Source organism: Acinonyx jubatus, chromosome C1, assembly GCF_027475565.1.
Source record: "Acinonyx jubatus isolate Ajub_Pintada_27869175 chromosome C1, VMU_Ajub_asm_v1.0, whole genome shotgun sequence".
NCBI classification, from domain to species: domain Eukaryota; kingdom Metazoa; phylum Chordata; class Mammalia; order Carnivora; family Felidae; genus Acinonyx; species Acinonyx jubatus.
This window is the reverse complement of record NC_069381.1, coordinates 145350764-145371679: the sequence shown is the minus strand read 5'-3', so window position 1 is coordinate 145371679 and position 20916 is coordinate 145350764. Positions and strand designations below refer to the sequence as shown.

The window sequence follows — 20916 nt, the reverse complement described above, 5'->3', positions numbered from 1 at the left end:
CATACAAATCTCCTAGGTACACACTGCATGTCTGATGAAGATTGGGAAGTGGGAAGTCCCTTTACCATAGTTGAGGAGCTCCTCAGCCAGGTCTTTGTCAAGTTCAGCACTTCAGGTGGTGGTATGGTCCGAGATTACCTATTCAAGCCAGGGCTTAAGGAAGGAGTCTGTGGCCCCAGCTGCTATTACAACAGACCTTGGTGTGCAGTATTGCAATGTGAGATTAAAAGAGTGGTTACAGAAGAATGTCACTGAGAGTTTACTTTTGACGTGTAGTATGTAATCTATTCTGCCAACACTAATTAATGCTGGTTGCTAATGATTCTCCCTATTTTCATCTTTTACATTATTTTCTTTTTCAAATGCAATTAAATAATATTCAGAACAAGCATTTACATTTGCTGTCTTTCCAGATTCACATTTACAGTGTGATCAGGTTTAGATTTCAAGACAAACATGACTCTTGGACATGCAAATTAGTACCGGCCTTCAGGCTCAAATTTGAGTAAATTAGGTCAGGAATAAACTAAATGAGCCTGCCAGCAAGTAGCTTTCATGAAGTGATGTGACTACTTGATATTTAATCTTCTCTGCAGCTCCTTGATTACTATAATTTCTTTGCATCTCCGTCCTCTCTTCTGATTCTTGTCACATCCATTCCCTCCCCACCCCCCCACCCCCCACCCCCGCCATGTAAATTAGGCTTCCTGGCTGACCTTCCATTGCTGCAAACTCTGCCTTGCTCATGGGACTCAGAAACTCAAGTCTCAGGGACTCAAGAAACCATTTTCTGCCAACTCATTCTTCCTGCCTGTAATGCCTTCTTGACCCACACTCTTTCACCAGATTACCTGCAACTCATTCTCCAGGTGTGAATCCATGGAGGGGGAAACGTCTGAAAAAACATCTGAATCCATGGAGGGGGAAAGAATAAAAGGCAACACAGATAGGTTACATTAAATTTCTTCAGCCCAGCTTTTGATCTAGTTTTGGATCCATTCTGATTTCTATTTAGAGCCTGGATAAGGGGATATGTATTGATAGTACCCTTGATTCTGTGTCTTAACATTTATTACATTTAGCATTTACTCCTTGCATGTCTATTGTCCAGATAACACACGAACTCTATAAAGGCAGGAGCAATGTCTGTTCACTGTTGTCCCTGTAAGCCTAGCATTCTGCCTATTACATTAAAGGTACTGATAAAAATGTGTTGAATGAGTGAATGCTTTCACAGAGATGCCATAAAGCAGAGATCTGCAAACTACAATCCATGGCCCAAATTCAACCTGTCTTTATAAATAAAGTTTTATTGTAACACAGCCACATTCATCCATTTATATATTATCTACAGTTGCTTACACACTACAATGACAGAGTTGAGAAGTTGCAACAGAAATCATATGGTCTGCAAAGCCTAAAATATTTATTATCTGGCTCTTTACAGAAGAAGTTTACCGATCCCTTCCACAGGGCATAGTCCTATCATTCTGGGGTTTTATAAGTTCTAATACTAATCAACATGCGGTTAATTTAGAAGGTTCAGGTAGAGACCCAAGGTGGGCTCTGATGAAAAAGCCTTGGTGGGTCAGATACTTTTAAAATAAGTCAAACAAGTGGCTCCTTGAATTATTCACAATGTCCTAAGAGTAGGAAAGAGATTGAGAACAAAGTTGAAAATGTGGGCATCAAAACTGATACTATTCACAGGTCATCCTGATATTTAGAGATTTTAGAACACTTATATCCGGGTTAAAGTCTCTTAAAGGTCAAAGTATTATTTAATCAGGTATTTTATCCTCATGAAAGTTTGCTGGCTTGCCTAAGGAGTGGGAACAGCAGCAGAGGAATTAGCTTTACTTCCTTCGTCTCTGAATTCAATGCTGCTTAAAACAAAACAAACATTCACATCCTAGCAATAAGCTAAGAGTTCTTAATGAGGGTAAAACTTCAACATGAAGGTATCTACAACAGCCCAGTGGTTTTATTTCCCACCATTTGTAGACCTCCGCTGTGATACGGGTATAGCCTGTGGGCTGGATGTATCTTGTTGCCATAAAGCAAAAGACCTAGAATTCATGACCATGAGTTGGATAGGCAGCAGAGTGCCTTGTGCATACTGGACACTTGTTCATATCCAGTGGCAGCCGCAGCAGCAAGGATGGTACATTGCACTGGCATGGGCTATGCAGACAGATCCTTGTATCCCACACCCCCAAATTATAAGCAATCTTAATAACAGTACTATCCATTTCATTACCGAATGCACTGTTATCTACTACTTATTTGGGGGTAACAATGGATAAACAACAATCTAGAAGGATACCTCATTTAACAATGATTGCTAATATTCTCCTTCTGTTTCTAGATGGGCGTCCACGGATGTTTTTCTTTATGCCACCTGTGAGGGCCATGGCTGGACCTTACCCTGTACACAGCTATGGAAAGGGCATGATCTTTTTGAACGTGTCTATTTCTAGTGAGGCATGGCTCAGTCACTTGTGGCTCTGTGATACTGGACAAGTCACTCCTCTAGTTCTTTGTCTGAAGTTTTATAAGGTTGAAATTTATCCCAAAACTGTGTCATTCTGTGAGCAAAATCACAACCCTTTTTATAATCTCCGTGCAGTCCTGCCATTCTGTCAACCAAACCTTTTCAGTTACGATGCCCTGTCTATATCTGCATTTGGGCACATAGTAAAATCACCTCCTCACAAGGTCTGCTCCTGGAGAAAAGATTTAAAAAGAAGGAGGTTTCCTCACTGCAGAAGCACATGCATGGCCCCTGACCAGCCAGCCACCTGACCAGTGGAGGAGGAAGGGCGGAGGGGAGGCTCTGGGAAAACAGTAGGAAGCATCACCTGGCCCTTCTCTAAAAGCCCAGCCTGATCTTTTCTGGTGTGTTGATGAGGAAAAGATCCAGCCAAGAAAAGGGGTGTAGTCACTGATAGGAGCTAAAACAAAGTGTTCCCCTGGAGGTATGAAGTCTGCTTACTTAGCTGACAGACAAGGCAAACCTTAGTGATTAATTTTTCCTTGCAAGCACGTATTTCTGTCACTTATAAGATTCCTCAGCCTCAAAACTTATACTTATCCTCATCCATATTCCCTAGCAATTCTTCCCGTCTTCCCTTTAAGAATACCTAAGTCCATCTGGGCAATAGGCAGTGTGATCTCTCATGCCAGGTTTCCATGGAGAAAAAAAAAAGGAAGATAAAAAAGAAATACTTCTTTAGATTTCTTTAATTTTCTTTAAATTTAAATTTTTATAAATCTCCTCAAGGCCAGCCTCCTGACACCTTCTAGCCCACCTGGGTCTCTGCTGGTCTGTAAGTATGTTGCTGTATTTTGGCAGCCACCCTGTATGGAACAGTCACTTGGATTTCATAGTAGAAACCAACCCATCTCACCTATTCTCCCTAATGTACCAGTTCTGATAACAGTAACATCACAGCACCGGGCATGGTGCAGTAATTTGATGAGTTCGTGAAGCATACGCATAATAAAAATGGAGGGAATGCCAATGCCATGCTGTTGAGAGAAAAGAGAAAGTCATTATACATCTTGCAAACTGGTACATGCACAGGACATATTTTCTTACTTCATTACAAGTTAACAGCCCTCAGATAAATTTACATAATCATTATGACTTTGCCAAAGCTGAGGAAAACGTAAGTCAGCTCTAACTGATGCCTACCTGACATGCTGATAGATGTGTCCATCTGTGAGGATCAGACAGAGACATCTCCCTGCCAGTTACACAGAGTTCAGCCCTCATTGTCAAGAGCAGAAGGTGGGGATAGCATGGTGTACTCGTGTGTCAGAGCATGGCCGTTTCTCATCTCCCTACTGGGTTCTTTATAGTGAGCTTTTGAAAAAGAGCTTTTTGCAAGATTGACTTGATTCTCAGGAAATATAAATTTGGCTGCCATGTTATTAGTCCTCTTCTACTGTACTAAGTGAAATAGTAAATCCATTTCATTGCTCTCATGTGGCCTTGTTCATTTGCTGCTAATTCTGTGTGAGCTCTGAAAGGTATGAGGGTAGAGGTGTGGTCTGCATCCATACCTGACAATTCGGAGCATAGGCAAGGCTACATTGCTATACCTCATGACCACAACGCCTATTTCCATCATAACCCTTATTTTCCTTAGCATTTGCTACAACAAAATCCACATCACCAGAATAGGGGGTCAACATAGGTTAGAGGATTTAGCGACTCCTGGTGGTTACAATATGTTCTAATAACTCTCCAGCAAGATTGTCTGTATTGAAATTTGTAGTAGCTGGAGCTGAGTTTTGAATTGGTGGTGATTTCATTTCTAACATAAACATTAGGGAGTCAAATGTGTTCTTCAATGTATTCACCATTTGAGCACAAAGACTTTGTATGTGGAACAGCACCAGGGGTATCTTGGCAATTAGGTGATGCCTGCCACTAATTGCAACCGTGACCATGATGTTCTCACCTGAGTTCCCTCACTGTCACCATCAAGGATATTAAACTAATGGGGCACCTGGGTGGCTCAGTTGGTTAAGTGTCCATCTCTTGATTTTGGCTCAGGTCATGGTCTCTTAGTTTGTGCGATCGAGCCCTGCACTGGGCTCTGCGCTGACAGCTTGGATCCTGCTTGGGATTGTCTCTTGCTCTCTCTCTGTCCCTTCCCCTGCCACCTCTCAAAATACATAAATAAACTTAAAAAAAGAATATTAAGCTGTGGAACGTTTGAATCTCTGGGTTCACCATTTTTGGTTCCCAAAGAACATGTCCTGACTTCCAAATGCATTGTAAGCCTCCTAGAGACATGAATCAAATCTGTATTAATTTGTATGTCCAAGATTAACAAGTCTGGGCTTTGGCACTGTCTCTGCCACTAATGAGTAGACTCTCTAAATCTCATTTTCCTCAACCATAAATTAAGAGAATGAACTATTATTTCATCTATTAGGTTCCTTCTAAATCAGATATTTGATAGGTTTATGATTATCACTTATTATGCAACATGGTAATAAAATGACAAATGGGCTTATGTGTTCCTGAAAAAGTCTCTCTCTCCCCCACTCTCTTACACACACACACACATCCTCAGCAGGTGCTGGGGAGAAGGACTTTTTAAAGAAGTTGTCCCAACTGGAAATCCTCTGTCTGCCTTAGTAAAGGCCACTTTTAATTGGCAGACTCCTGAACATGACACACATTTCAGATCTTTTTCTCAGACAGGACAGCAGGATCAGTCTAGTGCAGTTTTTCTTGCTCTGAAGTTTTACTGCTTGTTTATGATAGTTTCACATTTATATAAACAATTACTTTTTTGTCCTTACTCATTTACCGTGCAAAAAAGGAAAAACAGTTGTAGTCTAAAAGTCAGGCAAAGATGAGTAAAAAAAAATTGCCAGGATCAGAGAATATTCATCTTCCTTCTAATGTAGATCTCCTATAATAGTTAAATGAACAAATGATTAAATGAATGGATTCCCCCGTTTGAGTCCCCAAAGCAGTTCTGAGGCATTCATGGCCCAGAGGGGAGATCAACTTGGCTGCCCCAATTGGCATTGCCTAATTTTCCCTTCTTTACTCCAGGCTTCCAGCCAAGATGGCTCATCTGTCCTTCCATCGCCAGGTGCTATTGAGTGACTGATGGACGAAGGCTATTCCCTGGTGCAGGGGCCACGGGTAATTCAGCTCCTTAGACTTGTCACACGTCTGCAGTGGACTCTTCCCCTCTACTCTGGCATGCCTGGCGGTGCCCCTTAGGAGGGCCGCAGTGTCCAGACACGTGACAGACATAGAGCCGTGGTTTCAGACCACAGGCCTGTGGCAGACAGACGCACTTAAAAGGCGAGCTGGGTGTTCACGTATATCTACTCCCTTTATGCATATGGTGCCCTGAGTTGAAGAGGGAAGTGGTCTGTGTTTCCTTAAATTGCAAATCGTTCTGCTTTCATTTTGTGTTAGGACACTGTGTGTCGGGAGCTGTTAACATATTCCCAATACGGAGAGCAATTCACAAGAGCTTGTGAAAATGCATTAGCAGCTTTTCCAGCGAGCTTATTATAATGTTAAACAGCACACTTTGACAATCCTGAAAATTGGCCCCTGTGTACGAAAAGCTCAATATTCCCAAAGCTAGCTCAGGGATAGAGAGAAAAGTGCTGGTGGCTTAATCAGTTATAAATTAAAGAGAGGAGGTGTGCTTTGAGGGTGTTCTTCCCCCCTAACTTGAATAGCTAAGTGGTAGCTAATAAAGTAAAGTGACAAGGAATGCTGTGTTCTGCCCCTAGGACTTTTTCCAACAATGAATGTCACACCTGGGCACTTAATTTAATTGTGTGAAAATGCAAAGCAGGTAAGGAGAAAGAACTCCTGTATTCAGAATTTCCCACCTTTTTTTCTGCTAGCTTATGATGAGTACCTCAAGGGCAACTATTGAGTACGTAGACTGATGGAGGGCATGAGACAAGTTCTGTCCCTGCAAGATCTGTCTGTCCCGGCTCAGACGTTCTTTCTGTCCTCTCCACTCTCCTCCAAGTCGAGCTCCTTGCGCATAAGGAGTGCAAACTCTTTCATTGTGTTGGGGCTCCCACCAACGCAAACTGTTAATAAAAATAAATAATTACCTGCCTTATAACTGATGTAGGAAACAAGGGTCAGCTTTCAACTTTAATATTTTTATTTTATTTTTTCAGTAATTTACATGAGAGTACGTATAGACATAATGGGTTACATTTATGAGTTAGCTAATTTGCATCATTAACCTGTAAATAAGGCAACCAGACGAAAACTTTGATGGTACTTAATTAGTAAAGGAAAAAGATAATCACAAAATCAAAGTAAGTGTTGATTTTGTTCAAGGAGGTGTTTCCTGGTGTTTTTGTTTACAGTGAACATCATCCCGCATCTTGAGTTGATACAGACAGCTTGTTTCAGGGTATTAGCAGGCTATATGGAATATAAGTAACATGAGAAAAAAAAAAAAGAACTGTGACTTTTAGATATGTCTTCCCATTCCATATTCCCAAACATTAGTTTTTATCGTAAAATATGCTATGTTAACTTAAAGCTTTAAACAATCACATCAAGCCTTTCCAGCTTCTCAGTCAGAAGAAATCCTCGTGTAATAAGCCTTATCATTCATTGTAGACTGGAAATGTCACTATGCTATTTCACCAATTCCAGTGACTTGTTTTTGTTTTGTTCACATTTTAACATCTCTGAAATGATAACAAATGTTGCAGTCAAGGGGGTCCACTCGAAGAAAATGTGGTAACACAATTGTGTTATAGTGACTTGTACAACGGCCCATTAGGGGTGCACCAGCCTCAGGGGTGAGTGAGGTGGAGGTCTAAGGCAGAATGGGAGCAGCCTAACAGCAAGGGTGAGCAGTGGCCTGGTGATCACTGGGGGTCAGCAGCGGAGTAGATGAGCAACAGCAGATGTCCTAGACCCAAGGAAGCACAGACCGTAGAAGGGCTCCAGGAGCAAAGCCATTCGGAAATCTAAGCTAAGCCAAAGCGTCCCCAGAAGCTGAAGAAGGTCCATGTCAGAGAGATAGGTAACAAATGTAGTGTTTAAGCGCCTGCCCTTTGAGATTACATAAACCTGGCTTTGCACCCCAACCCTGTCAGTGATTAAGCGACTTGCTTAGTGTTACACACATAATCTCTACGTGCTTCGGATCATCGTCTCCAAAATAGAAAAATGCAGAGCACGTCGGGGGGGTTTGGTAGAGACAAAATGGGATAGACTATGGCAGAGGACATTGCACAAAGCCAGGTAACTTCTGAGTGTTCAACAAATGGCAGCTGCTTCCTCTTTTTCACATCACGTAGCAATTTTCTGGCCTTGCTTTTAAGCTTGCTTATTGTTTCTGTATTTGCAGAACTTAGTACAAATGAAGCTGGTTCAAATCCAGTAAGGAAAAGGCAGTTGGTGGTGCCTAACCGATGTGGGCAGCATTAGGCACAGGATCAGAAGGATTGTTGGAGAGGTTCTTCCTAGCAATGAAGACTATCTGTCCGGCCTTCAAGGAAATACCTAACAGAGGTTATAGTGTAGGCGTCCCCACTCACAGATGACTTACTGGGACTATTGGGTGGTCTGATTACATGATGCATTATGTTTCCATTTAACAATAATTCCTGTGCCAGACTAATTTTTCAGTTTTGGGATGTAATTATCCTTTTATCCAGGCCCTCTGCTTCTCTTTTACTATCATTATTGTCTTTTCTGTGCCCTTTCATGGGTTTCTCCAATGGGCCTGTGGTTGGTAATGAACTGCAATGAAAGTTAGCCATAAAGGCTAGTTAGCAAAGAGGGAAGGCTGTGGTCTAAGGTGAGTTCTTAAATTATTATTGATAATTCGTGAGATTTTTTTCCCTCTGTTGGTATGGATAGTTGAGACTTGGCTCAACATGTAAGTACAAAGAGGCCATTTTTGTTGTTTTCTTTTTACAAAATACAGTAGTTTGAAAATAACCTCATTGTGTGGTGTCAGTGAACGTAAATTACAACTATTCAGATTGACCATAAAACCAAAACAGATGTTAGAATAACTTGTGGTTTCAATTCTTCTTTGAACTGTAGATATTGCTGTAATCAACAGGAATTTCTGAATGTTTCTGGAGACACAAAGATATATGTGTAGACTGAAACATTTTCATTCTTGAAGACTTACTCCTAACTGAGACTTACAAAATATCACCTCTAGACACAATTTTTGGTCTGGCTGCTTTAATGAGAAGTAAAATATGGCTGAAGACCACCAACCAACATTGACCTTAAGTGACATTTTCTGTGATTTATGCCCCAAACAAAATTATCATTTTTCCTGGTTTTATCAAAGAAGATAGAAATGCATTGGAAAGGAGCCTGAAGAATTACAAAAATATGTTATGGACTTTGCCTAACGACTGCCAGAATGAATTCACTTTCAAATATACCCAGTGTCTTAAAAGACTTAACTTTGCCATGTTGTCCATGTTATATTAATCTGGTCCTATTTCTAGTCAGTTTGATAAAGACTGATTAGCTGTTCACCAAAGCTGTTTCCCTTCTTTCCAGACACACAGTTCAACTTCCTAGCCTCCTTTCCAGTTAGCTGAGGCCATATGCCTGGATTCCAGCAACTAGAATGTGAACAAATTTGATGGATGCCACTTCTAGTCCCAACCCATAGAAATCTCTCATTGGTGCTCCAATAGATTGCCTTCTTCTGTCTCCTGGAAGGGTGTAGACACCCAGGGAAACTTCATAAGCTACTCTTTGAAGGTGAATGAACAACAAGATAGAAGGAACCTGGGTCCCTGAATCACCAGTTGGAGGAAAGTCACCATGAATATTCACTTTATACTCAATGTGAGTGAGAAAAAAAAAAAAACTTAGGTTGTGTTAAGCAACTGATATTTTTCAGCAGCAGCTAGCAAACCCTTTTAAAATCTAGCAAGCAAGGAAATGAAGGAAATAAGAATGGTTATCAGAATCTTTAAGATTTAAATTTTACACACCCAGAGTTCTCCTTTCCTTTGAAGATAATGCTATTAATAATCCTTATCATTTCTATAAAGACAAGGCTGAGTTTTAGGTACTGATGGATTTTATCCTCTCTTCTTAGCTAGAATTACTGCCCTGGGATTTAAGGGAGTCAAGAGATTGAACCTAGCATGTTCTCATTCAAAGATAAAAATGTGGCTGGAAGAAGGCAAGTTTCCAAGAAAAGCATCTGTATATGCAGAACGGACTTTACCTACTGCGTCTCAAGAATCCTGCTATAGGTTAAACAGCCAGTTCTGATCATTTGGAATTACACTACCTGCTCCCCAGTCTACACACACACACACACACACACACACACACACACACACACACTTTTGCCTCCTATCCATCAAAATGGTCCAATAATAAGAGTTAACTCTCTGGTGGAAACAACAGGTTCTAAATCAGAACATGTTTTTATTTTTGTTTTTGTTTTTGTTTTATCCAAAAGAGAATCTACTGAAGATGTCCATAACCAAGTGGATGGTGAGTTTATAAGTTTGGATAGTGGCTATGACAGAGTGTAAGAATAAGTGCGAATGAAAATCTATTCAGGTAGAAAGGTAAAGTCCTGATTCCTGGGATTGTAACAAAGATGAGACAACTGTGTGTGTGTGTGTGTGTGTGTGTGTGTGTGTGTGTGTGTGTGAAAGAGAGAGTGAGAGAGAGAGAGAGATATGTGTGAGTCCTGTAATTTTCATGTCTAAGACAAAGCTTTCCATCCCAGTGGTTTCCCAGAAACTAACAGAATAAAAGTGTAGTACTTTTTTCTTTCAAATAGAGAAAGAGCCACTACTTTTTCCATCAGAGAAACTTAAGGTTTAATCCCAGCTTTTTTACTTACCAGTTGCATTATGACTGTTACAGATGCTCTCAGAGAGCTGGAAGGGGAGGAAGCAACTTAGCACCTACAATTAATGAATATCACAAATGTCCGTCCTTCCTTCCTTCCTTCCTTCCTTCCTTCCTTCCTTCCTTCCTTCCTTCCTCCTCCTCCATCTTCTTTTCTTCTTTTTCTTTCTCTAGCTAACTTCTTCTTCTTCTTCCTCCCTTTCTCAATGCCCCTCCCAGGTAATGGACTATTCTCAGTTACTATGACTCACAGAGCACATCTAGTGCAGTGGTCAAGGAGACCAGGAATGGGACTTGGAGGAACTTGGTCCAAGTCCTTGCTCTACCACTATGTGGTGTAACTTATTTAACTCCTTTGGACTTCCAGAACTCAATTGCCTTGTTTTACGGAGGAAATTAATATCTGCTAACCCCACCTAAAAGAGCTAATGTGAAGATTTAGAAAGATGATGAATGTAAGAGCTTTTACTTTTGCTCCTGTAGTTGCTAAGAAAATAAAAGTCAGATAAAAACTGCTCAATTCTTGCAGATGGTTCTCACAGAATTCTCTCATGTGTGAACACAATGTAATCTATAGCTTTATCCAATCACTATGTTGTACATTTAAAACCAATGTAACAATGTGTGTCACTTAGACTTCAATAAACAAAAAAATAAATAAAAACAATAAGAGGAAAGAAAAAAAGAAAACTGTACAACTCTCCACTGGTAGGATTATGAATAGGGGTGAACTTTTTAGAAAACAAAAGTTCTTTAAAAAATTTAAAAAGTTTATTCCCTTGACCATTTCTGTGAATCATCCCAAGCAAATGTGAAAAATCTTTAGGTACAAAAATGTCCATTTGAGTGCTGTTTATAATAGAAAATACTTCCATATAAAAGTCATCAATAGACTATAGAATGTAGGGCACAACCACTTGATATCCGTATGCAATGTGTTTCAAAGAAAATGTCATAATATGGGAAAATGCTAATGACATAAAGTTAAGTAAAAAAATGCAGAATGCAGACGGAAAAAATTTCTGACTCTTTTAAAACCTACTTATTAAAAAGGATTGGAGGAAAAGCAAATAAGTTGATGGTGTTTGTGTTCAGATAGGAGTTTTTTAAAGTTTAATTAGTGTGTGTATGTGTGTGTGTGAGAGAGAGAGAGAGAAAGAGACAGAGACAGAGAATGAGTGGGGGAGGGGCAGAGAAAGAGGGGGAGAGAAAGAATCCCAGGCAGGCTCCACATGTCAGTACAGAGCCCAATTAGGGGGCTCGATCTCACAAACCCTGAGATCATGACCTGAGCCAAAACCAAGAGTCAGACACTTCACCCACTGAGCCACCCAGGCTCCCCTAGGTGGAAGGAGTGTTTTTTTTTATTTCTTTGATTATAAATAATGAACATGAGTTGCTTTTATAATTAAAAAATATATATAAGTTAAAATAATACAGAAGCACAATTTTCCTAACAGTATTTCACAAACAATTTTCTCAGAATATTTCTTATGAAATAACACAAATCTTAATAATATGAAATATTAGGTAAGTTACATTCAAGAAGCAGAATAAGATAGTATTGTTTTGTTATTTTATAATTTAATAGAATGAAAATTAGTGAGGTTCAGCTATGAGTGTAGATGTTAAAGAGTGAACTGAATCATAATGAATTCTGAACACCCAACAGTATTGTCAACAAAATTGTATTTATCTCTAGGGACCAGAGCAGCCAAATAATCATGTTTGTATTCAGTTTAGTTTGGGAACCTTTATGTCTCGTTGCAGTGGAAACGATTGCACATTCTAACTGGCTTCAGATTAGGAACATAGCTTGGGTTCCTGTTAGGACCTCTGATATTTCTCTAGCCAAAGGTATAAATGTTATGTTGGTAAAATAAGAAGAAACAGTGACAGAGAAAACTCCATTGTTTTTCCTAAATTTAGAAATAGTTTTACCTCTACATTCCCAAGTGTTGCTGGTGGGTTGTGTTCTAATCTTATATCCACTCTATGAGGCAATACTAATCATTCAGTTTACAAATGCAGAAGCCAAAGCTCACAGAAGTTGGAAAACTCGTGCAATATTATACAACCAGTAAATTACAGAACAGTAATTTCTCCAGTTCTGTCTGGCCATAGTGGCCATTTTCTTTCTCTGCATGGGGACTGTAAAACATAAGCTACTGGGCTTGGACTCAGACTGCCTGGGTTCTTGGGTAAGTTACTTTATCTTTGTTCTTTAGTTTCCTCATCTATAAAATGGGTATAGTGAAAATAACAACTGCTTTGCAAGATTGCCCGAAAGCCAGAGATAATGTTTGTGACCCACTTGATATACAGTGAACAGAGAATAACTAGCCCTCATTATTACACCTCCCAACATTGAGAGTCTGAAAGACACCAGCTTTAGAGAGACTGACGTGAAAAAGTAGGGTGTGGCAAAGAATGCAGCGTGTTCATCAGACCCCAATTCTTCTCCCTCTTGAAAGCATTGTAGAACGTATTCCCAACTTCCCTGCAGTGAGGTGAGGTCATCTGACTGAGTTCTGGCAAGTGGAATTTGGGTGGAAGTGACACACTTACTTCTCGGCGTGACTCATAAAAACCAGTATCTCACTCAATCCCTTGCCTTCTGGCTCAATGCAGGAGATGGAAGGCTCTAGATCTCTGAATGGCTGAATAGTAGACACCTCTCTTTACTTCACCACTGTTTTAGATTGAGCAAGAAGCCACTGATATTTTAAACAGCGTTAGCCCACCTGATCAATAAGAGGTTTTTAGTTCTGTCAACATAGTTGACAAATGTGACCTTTGTCACTTTAGGAGATTTTAGTGAGAAATAAGTGAAATGGATGATGGACTGAAAGCACAGAGCTGAGTAGGAACCCGAGAGACTGAATTTGGTTATAATAGGCACAAAGAAAGAATGAATGGGCATGTAGTTCTGTAGAAACAGGACTTAGAGCTTCTCAAGAAAAGGAATGCTCAAAAAAAAGCATGAAGGAGAAGACATGAGGCTAAAGAGCTTAGAGAAGGGGGAGTGAGACATCCAAATTTTAGCAAACGTGTGACAGAATAATACAGAATTATTGTAATAAGGTAAGTGAAACCGAAAAACAGAAGTAAGAGAAGAAGGCAGACATTTTTGTGTGGAAACTATTTGTCCAGCAGCATTCCTCCACCAGATTCCCAGGAGAGAATGTGGAGAAATTACTAAGGAACCAAAGGAAGATGGCTTGCCAGAAAGAAAGCACTAGAGTCAGAAGACCTTGCAGCCATTCATGGTGCCAGCCCCTCACCCCATCACCAATGTGATTCAGTAGGTGCCTGTTCACTCCCACTCATCATCCTGGGTGTGACGTCCCAGCATACCCTGGCCACACCATCCATCCTAGCAATGCCATGGCTGTCACTCCACCTGTCCCTTCCTATGTCACATGAGCACTGCATCCTGAACCAGCAGCCTTATGTTCCTATGGTAATCCTCCCATATGCCCTGTAGAGAGGGCCTTTCTCACTACTATCTCTCCATCTCACACACTTCTTTGTCTCCTTCTTGACTTTCGATGGGTTTTGTGTATGTCTGGGTCTGAGGCTATGTGGGCATGTAGTCTACGAGTCCTGTAGCCTCTTTCAGCTCTGTAGACCAGTGCTCCTCAAAGTTTAGCTAACATAACAATCACTGGACTCTTCATGGGCTCATTTTCCAGAAATTCTTATTCAACAGGTTGGGGATGTATGTATCAGAATTTGCATTTCTTCTTTTTTTTAATGTTTATTTCTTTATTTTGAGATAGAGAGAGAGAGGGAGGGAGAGTATGTGTGTAAATCCACATGTGAGCAGGAGAGGGGCAGAGAGAGGAAGAGAGAGAATCCCAAGCAGGCTCCTAGCTAGCATGGAGCCCCAACTGGGGCTTGATCTCACAACCACGAGATCATGACCTGAGCTGAAATCAAGAGTTGGACGCTTAACCAATTGAGCCACCCAGGTGCCCCCAGAGTTTGCATTTTTAATAACGTTCCTCATTCATGCAGATTTTGCTGGTCCAAGAACCACACTGGGAGTAACACTGACATTGAGGACTCACTCCATCAACTATACTGAATCTATCCCCTTTCCTCCCCGGTGGCCACTGCCCCAGGCCTCCGTCACAGGAGTCCTAACTGGGCCACCAGCACTTCCTATCTCTCGGTATAATAATACATGACACGGAATGCAAGACTAACTGCTACTATAGGAATGACCTTAATTCAATCTAATTCATATTTATGAAGCACATCATCCACAGCCTTCGGTTATTTCAGTAATAATTATATACTACTTTAATTATTAGTGATAAGTTTTCCTCCCCACACCACAGTGGGTCAAGCCATCTTTGCCAAGAACCATCTGGGACTTCTTTGCTCTACATTTCTCCCACTTCCTTCCAAATACCTCAAAAAATCTTAACAAAAACTTTGTGTCTTTATACATCTCCAGTGATCCTCAACCTAATTGCACATTAAAATCACCAGGAAGCTTTTCAAAAAACACTGGTTCTCGGGCTCCAATTAATTTAGATGCTGAAAGTACTTTTTAAAGCTTCCCAGATGGTCTGATGTGCAGCCAAAGTTAGGAACCCCTGCTTTGGTTCTTTGTTCTGAAGCATCCTTCCCCTCCCCCCCCCCCATTTTTCATGAATTGGAATCCTACTCATTCTTCAACTTCATAGTCAAATATCACCTCCTCCATGAAGGCTTTTCCAAGCGTCTTTCCTCCCTGGTCAATATGGATTCCCCACACTGTGCTCCTAGAGCATTGATTTAGCATTTCACATGTTAATTTTCTGTTTCCCCAGAAAGATTGTGAATTCCTTCATGCAAGCTGTCTCATATATCTTTTTTTAATCCCTAAGGCTTAAATTCTATTTGTTGAATTAAATTTAACTGTTCAGGAAGTGGAACAGAAGTACTATTAACTTCCTCCTCAAAAACATTTAGAGTAACAGATTCTTAATTAGTTAGTGGATCATAGCTGGTTTCAAAAATAAAGCATTCCATGATGTTAATACACTCTCCTTCTTCAGAATAAGCCTCAAAACCTTAAGGCAAAAGGACACCTCCTTTCTTCTCTTGGTGAGGGGCAAGAGGGCATTTACCCATAGTTCCCTGTTAGACAAAATGTGGTCAGGGAAGCAGCACCCCAGCAGCATTGCCTGGGAAGTTTGTTAGAAATGTAGAATCTCAGTCCCCACTCTACACCCACTGAATCAAAATTTGGTTTTAACTAACTCTTATGCCACTCATGTGCACATTAAAGTTGGAGAAATACTGCCATCCACTTTCTCCTCCAACTTCTCTTATCCTTTCTGTTTTACTCTGCAAAACTGCTTTCACTATCTGGAGATTTCCCAGTGGAATCTATGAATCATTATTCTGCAAAAGCATGCCGTTCATCTACTTCAGTGATTCTAAACTCTAACAACATTTCAAAATCATAACAACCTGGGGTGCTTTAAAAGGTATTGATACCTTGGCCCCCACCCCTAGAAATTCTAATTCAGTTGGTCAAGGAGATCTGGGCCTTGGCATTTTTAAAATCACTGATCTAGTCATTTTTCCTATCTTCAAGAAGAAATTCTCAAACCAGCAATTTTATTCTCTTGTATGAATTATAATACTCCTATCAATTCATAAGGGGGATATTCTTTAGTTTTCCTTGATGTCTGCTCCCAACGTCTGATGACCCCTTTGTCAAAAAATTGGAGAGCTTGTCCACAGAAAGTTTTTATCCCCTTGATAAGAAGCACTTCTAAGATGATCACTCTATCAGGGACCAAAGGAAAGACTAATTTGGGCATCAAACCAAATTCAATCCAGTATGAATCTGGCAATTGCATTACTTTGATCTTCCCAAGATATATATTTTTCACTAAATAGAATTGCTTTTACCATGTCTTCTTCAACCTTGTTTGGTATTTTCTTTTTCTAAAACATGGGCCAAAGTTGCCCAAAGTTAGGAATAAAGTCTTTAGCAAACCGTGAGAAGTTACACAGAATGGTTAGTATTATATATCAGTAACCAAAGGAAAGTGCTGGCTGAGAAGTCTTTCATTTTATTCTGACCTTCATCTTCATAATTTTTCCTTTTCCTCTCCTTGAACTTCCTAGAGAAATAAACATGTAGGAGGTTACCTCTGTTTGGGATGGGTAAGAGGAGCACCTTCTGAAATGCTGATATGATAAAGGCTCTAAGCAAGACATTTCATTCACACAACTCTTAGTGAATCATAGGGAACTCGCAGGAATTCCTTAAACCTCATGAAGATTATTAATGCTCTATTATGTTCTGCGAACCTGGGGCAAGAATTGGAGCTAAATTTCCCGACTGCTTTGGCAGATTTATGTCTACTCCTGAAATGAATAACATACACAGTATTTTAGAAGTGAATTCTATGTAAGGTCCGTCACAAAGCACATGAAATCACTTCATAATAGGCTGCAACACAGTTAAATCTCCCTTAGGCACTAGGAGCCTCCTTTAATTATTTTTTAGATACAGCCCGTGATCCTGGAATTAAAGGCTGAATCCCAGGCTGAACTTTGATTTTGTTCACTCATGCAGGCTGAACTTTGATTTTGTTCACTCATGTTTTTTGTGACATTTTTTTGCCTCACTTTTTTTTATTGAGACATAACTGATACACTCCCCCACTTTCTTAGATGAGCCAAACCCCAGAACCAAAGGATGAAAATTCCATTGGAAAGAAAATGTGCATTGTTTTTATTTTGTTTTGTATTATAAGCTACATTCCAATGTATTGTCTCTAAACTAAAGAAATTTACATAACTGTAGAGGTTCGTCTTATGAACATTTAATATAAAATCCAAAGAACATCCATCTCATCAGAATAAATAAACAATCAAAATTACTCACCCAACATATGTATTCCTGTCAGATTTTGTGGATTTATTGGAAGCAGGTAAATTTGAAGCCATACTTTTTACTATATGGATAGTCATTCTTAACTTGATGTTAAGAAAAAGAATTGCAGGGGTGTCTGGGTGGCTCAGTCAATTGGGTGTCCAACTTCGGCTCAGGTCATGATCTCAAGGTTCATGGGTTCAAGCCCCACGTTGAGCTCTGTGCTGACAGCTCGTAGCCTGGAGCCTGCTTTGGATTCTGTGTCTCCCTCTTTCTCTGCCCCTCTCCCGCTCATGATCTGTCTCTCAAAAATAAATAAATGTTAAAAATTTTTTTAAGAAAAAGAATTGCAATTTGCTATTAAATATGCTATTAAATTAAATTGCAATGTTAAGAAAAATATTGTGAGTTGTTATTAAATTAAAGATCAAATCATAGTGGTTCAGCTCCAAGTTAGAATGACACTCTCCTTTAAAACCTATGTTTTCTTCTAAAATTGCTTAATGGAACTTTTCCCTGAGCATTCTAAAGTCCCTTATCAATTCAAAAATATCCTCCCTGACATGGCCTTTTATACTCCAACCCAGCTCTCAGAATAGCATTCCCCCTAGAAGACAGACTTCTTTTGAAGCTGTGGCATCCTGTCTCTTTGACCAGATCGGTTAGCTTATTAACTGTTGACCAGTGAGCCTTTCTCTCACATCTGGCCTTAGTCCAGCATGGGTCTGGTGGAGCACACTGACTTATTTATTTTGAGATAATAGTACATGGATGTCAGTCCTCCATTGATTTCCATAACAACTCCACCAGGTTGTGTCAAAAATGTGTCCAGTGCACGTGAGAACTTCCAGTTTCCAAACATTCCGTTTTCTTACCCTATCCCATCCCTCACCAACTTGTTCTTACTCTTTGTGATCAGAAGTGAGGAAAACATCCAAAGTCAGGACCTCAGAATACCCCTTTATCTGAATGTTCCCCGTTCAAAATCACACAGAAGTTCTGATAAATAAACAAAACCTGTTTCCCAGGGTCTCTTCATTTAGCTAAACCCTAGCTAAAATCCAATGAACTACCTGTCAGAGGCCAATCCAGGTAGAAAAATGAACCACAGTCCAAAATTTTTAGAAAACAGAGTATCTGTTAAGAAATCCATGAATTCACAACTTTGCTGCTGCTTTTCGCTTTATGCTTTCGGGACAGAAAGTCTAAGAGACTTTTGAGGAACTTCATCTTGTTCCTTTTTTGCCACATTAGTCTCATGGTTTCCAAGTCAATCAAAGTGCCCAAAGAGCAGCAAATACAAGGCATTTCATAATACACATGGATTTCTCTCTACGAATGTGCATAACAGCCAATAATCAAATGTCCATATCTTTTTTTTTAAGTTTATTTATTTATTTAGAGAGAGAGAGCAGGGGAGGGGGAAAGAGATGGTGGAAGAGAGAATCTCAAGCAGGCTCTATGCTGTCAGCCTAGAGCCTGACATGGGGCTCGAACCCAGGAACCATGAAATCCTGACCTGAGCCAAAGCCAAGAGTCAGACACTTAATTGACTGAGCCACCCAGGAGGCCCTCAAATGTTCATATCTTACCTGGGATCTCCATGTTAGAAGATACTCCTCTTCCTGGTGATAGTCACTCTGGGCAAACCCCTCAAATTCCATGCTGGCCTCCTTTGGTCTATCCTGGTCAGCTAACAAAGCTTACAGAATGAGACGGAAAGAGAATAGGGAACCAATGCAGCAGCCTAAAGCTTGCCACTGCCACCACCAAATAGGTATTGGTAACTTTGCCCAAAGTATTAACAAATCCCTGATCCTAGTAAGGGTGATGACAGCTTTGAGGCTAAATAAGCCTGAACACGTGTGTTGCTTCTGTCACTTGGGACAGTAGCTCCTGTTTGTAGTTTACAATGATACAGATGTCTCTTACCTCATGACCCACCTCCAACTGCTCCCCCTGCTGCGCTTTCCAACCACCACTGACAGTTTGGCGCCTCAGCAATTGCCACCATGAGGCCTCCACACTTGTGTTTGGTATTCCATGCTGCATGTCTCAATTTATTTTTAGGGTATAATGAGTCCGACCACCGAATTCCAGTCTGGCATCTACCTCTGGCTCTGACAGGTGAAAGTGGTAGCTAATTAGAAAAGTGTTAGATAATTAATTACTCCTTTGAATTAATTAGACTGATTAACAAGTCTGTTTCCAGTGCAAATTCTGTCAGCCAATGGTCTCAATCACTAATGGTGCCAGATAATGCCAGCCAAGATTTACGGGCCCCGTGTAACATGTCGCAAGACATTAGGGCAAGAGGTCATCATGTGGGTGACATGCTAAATAGTTTTGTGGAGTCTACGAAAGCAGAGTACCGATTCCTGTCTTCTGGAGAGTCTTCAATTATTTTCCCGTTTTCAATCTTTTCAAGACCTAATCCTACTCTTCTGGTAGGTTGTTCCTGGATGATTGTTTTAACTGTATTGCAATAGACCAATTATCTGAACGGCAGTGGATAAACTTTTCATTTTTAGAAGCATGTACACAGACCGCACAAGGTAAGTGCAGGCCATCATTGGCTGTTTTACAAACAAAGGCCGTGTGCCAGGCAGAGCCCCATGACTCAGCACGACCTTGAGGTCAGTATGCTTGTTTTCTCTCTGCCAGATCCATGCTCCATGGTGTCTGGCCTCAGACAAAACCCTCAATTTCCCACCATCTTCCTCCACAGTGTCAGCATTTTTATCTTCTCGCTTCCATAACAATTCTCTATCTGGCTTAATTTTGCCACTACACCTTTAACATGGAGAGAAGAAATCAGAGTCCTGGTGTGCAACTGGAGGACATTGGGGTCTCTCTCCGTTTGATACGCTGCTTAATCTGTGAGATGGTGTACACATAGAACCACACCGACACCCCGAAAACAGTGTCTGTATCACTCTGGGGAGGGCCCTGGGTAGGAATTGGGGCTTCCAGAACCTTGCCGTGAAGACTGGGCATCCACCTCAAGCCGGGCCCTGGGCTAAATTCTGAGAACACAAAGATGAGATGCATGGCATCTGCCCTAAAGGCATTTATACTCTAGTGGGAAAGAGAGATGAGCAGGGTTATCCTAGTTATAAAATATATACTTTAAAAGTTTACACTTAAGGGATTGGCATCTTGACTCTTTTAACAAAGAGTACAGTCAAATTGTGCTGCTAATCACAAGACATTGCAGGGCCTATCAAAATATTTCTTAATTCATCACACACCGTAAACTTAATAGAACACAAGTTTAAAAGTAGCTTATAGTCTTCCCTTCTCTCAGTGCAGTTGGTGAATTTTTATATATACATATTTACAGTCTAATTTTAGACCAAACAGCCCCCACCTTTGGGCCCACCAGGCCGGGTCTGCCTCCTTGAGACCATGCCTCAGTGCTCTTTTCTTTTCTTCCAGACCAACCCTTTCTGCCCTGGGCTCAGAGTCTCTTCTCTGAGAGTGTCTCTCCATGAAGCACCTTTGGGTCCTCTCAGTTTACCTAAGGCTGCACAAAGCACTCTTGTCTGGGAAACCATTACACACACAGGCAAACACACAACCCCAGAGCCACCCTCACAGCCTGTGGGAGATGGGTGGCAATGCACAGCAAAGTCCCCACATC

The 20916-nt window shown here is 40.6% G+C and overlaps 1 protein-coding gene across 1 annotated transcript in view; it reads right to left on the bottom strand.

Annotated features, from left to right (window-relative positions):
- UPP2 (uridine phosphorylase 2) overlaps positions 1–17903 on the bottom strand; it is a 32546-nt gene extending 14643 nt beyond the window's left edge. The window contains 6 exon segments of the mRNA XM_053203658.1: positions 25–182; positions 3411–3531; positions 5825–5844; positions 6460–6594; positions 16544–16599; positions 17286–17903. Of these exon segments, the coding sequence (XP_053059633.1) occupies positions 25–182; positions 3411–3531; positions 5825–5844; positions 6460–6594; positions 16544–16599; positions 17286–17371 (576 nt within the window). The 5' untranslated portion in view covers positions 17372–17903.
- Between the last annotated feature and the right edge of the window lie 3013 nt (positions 17904–20916).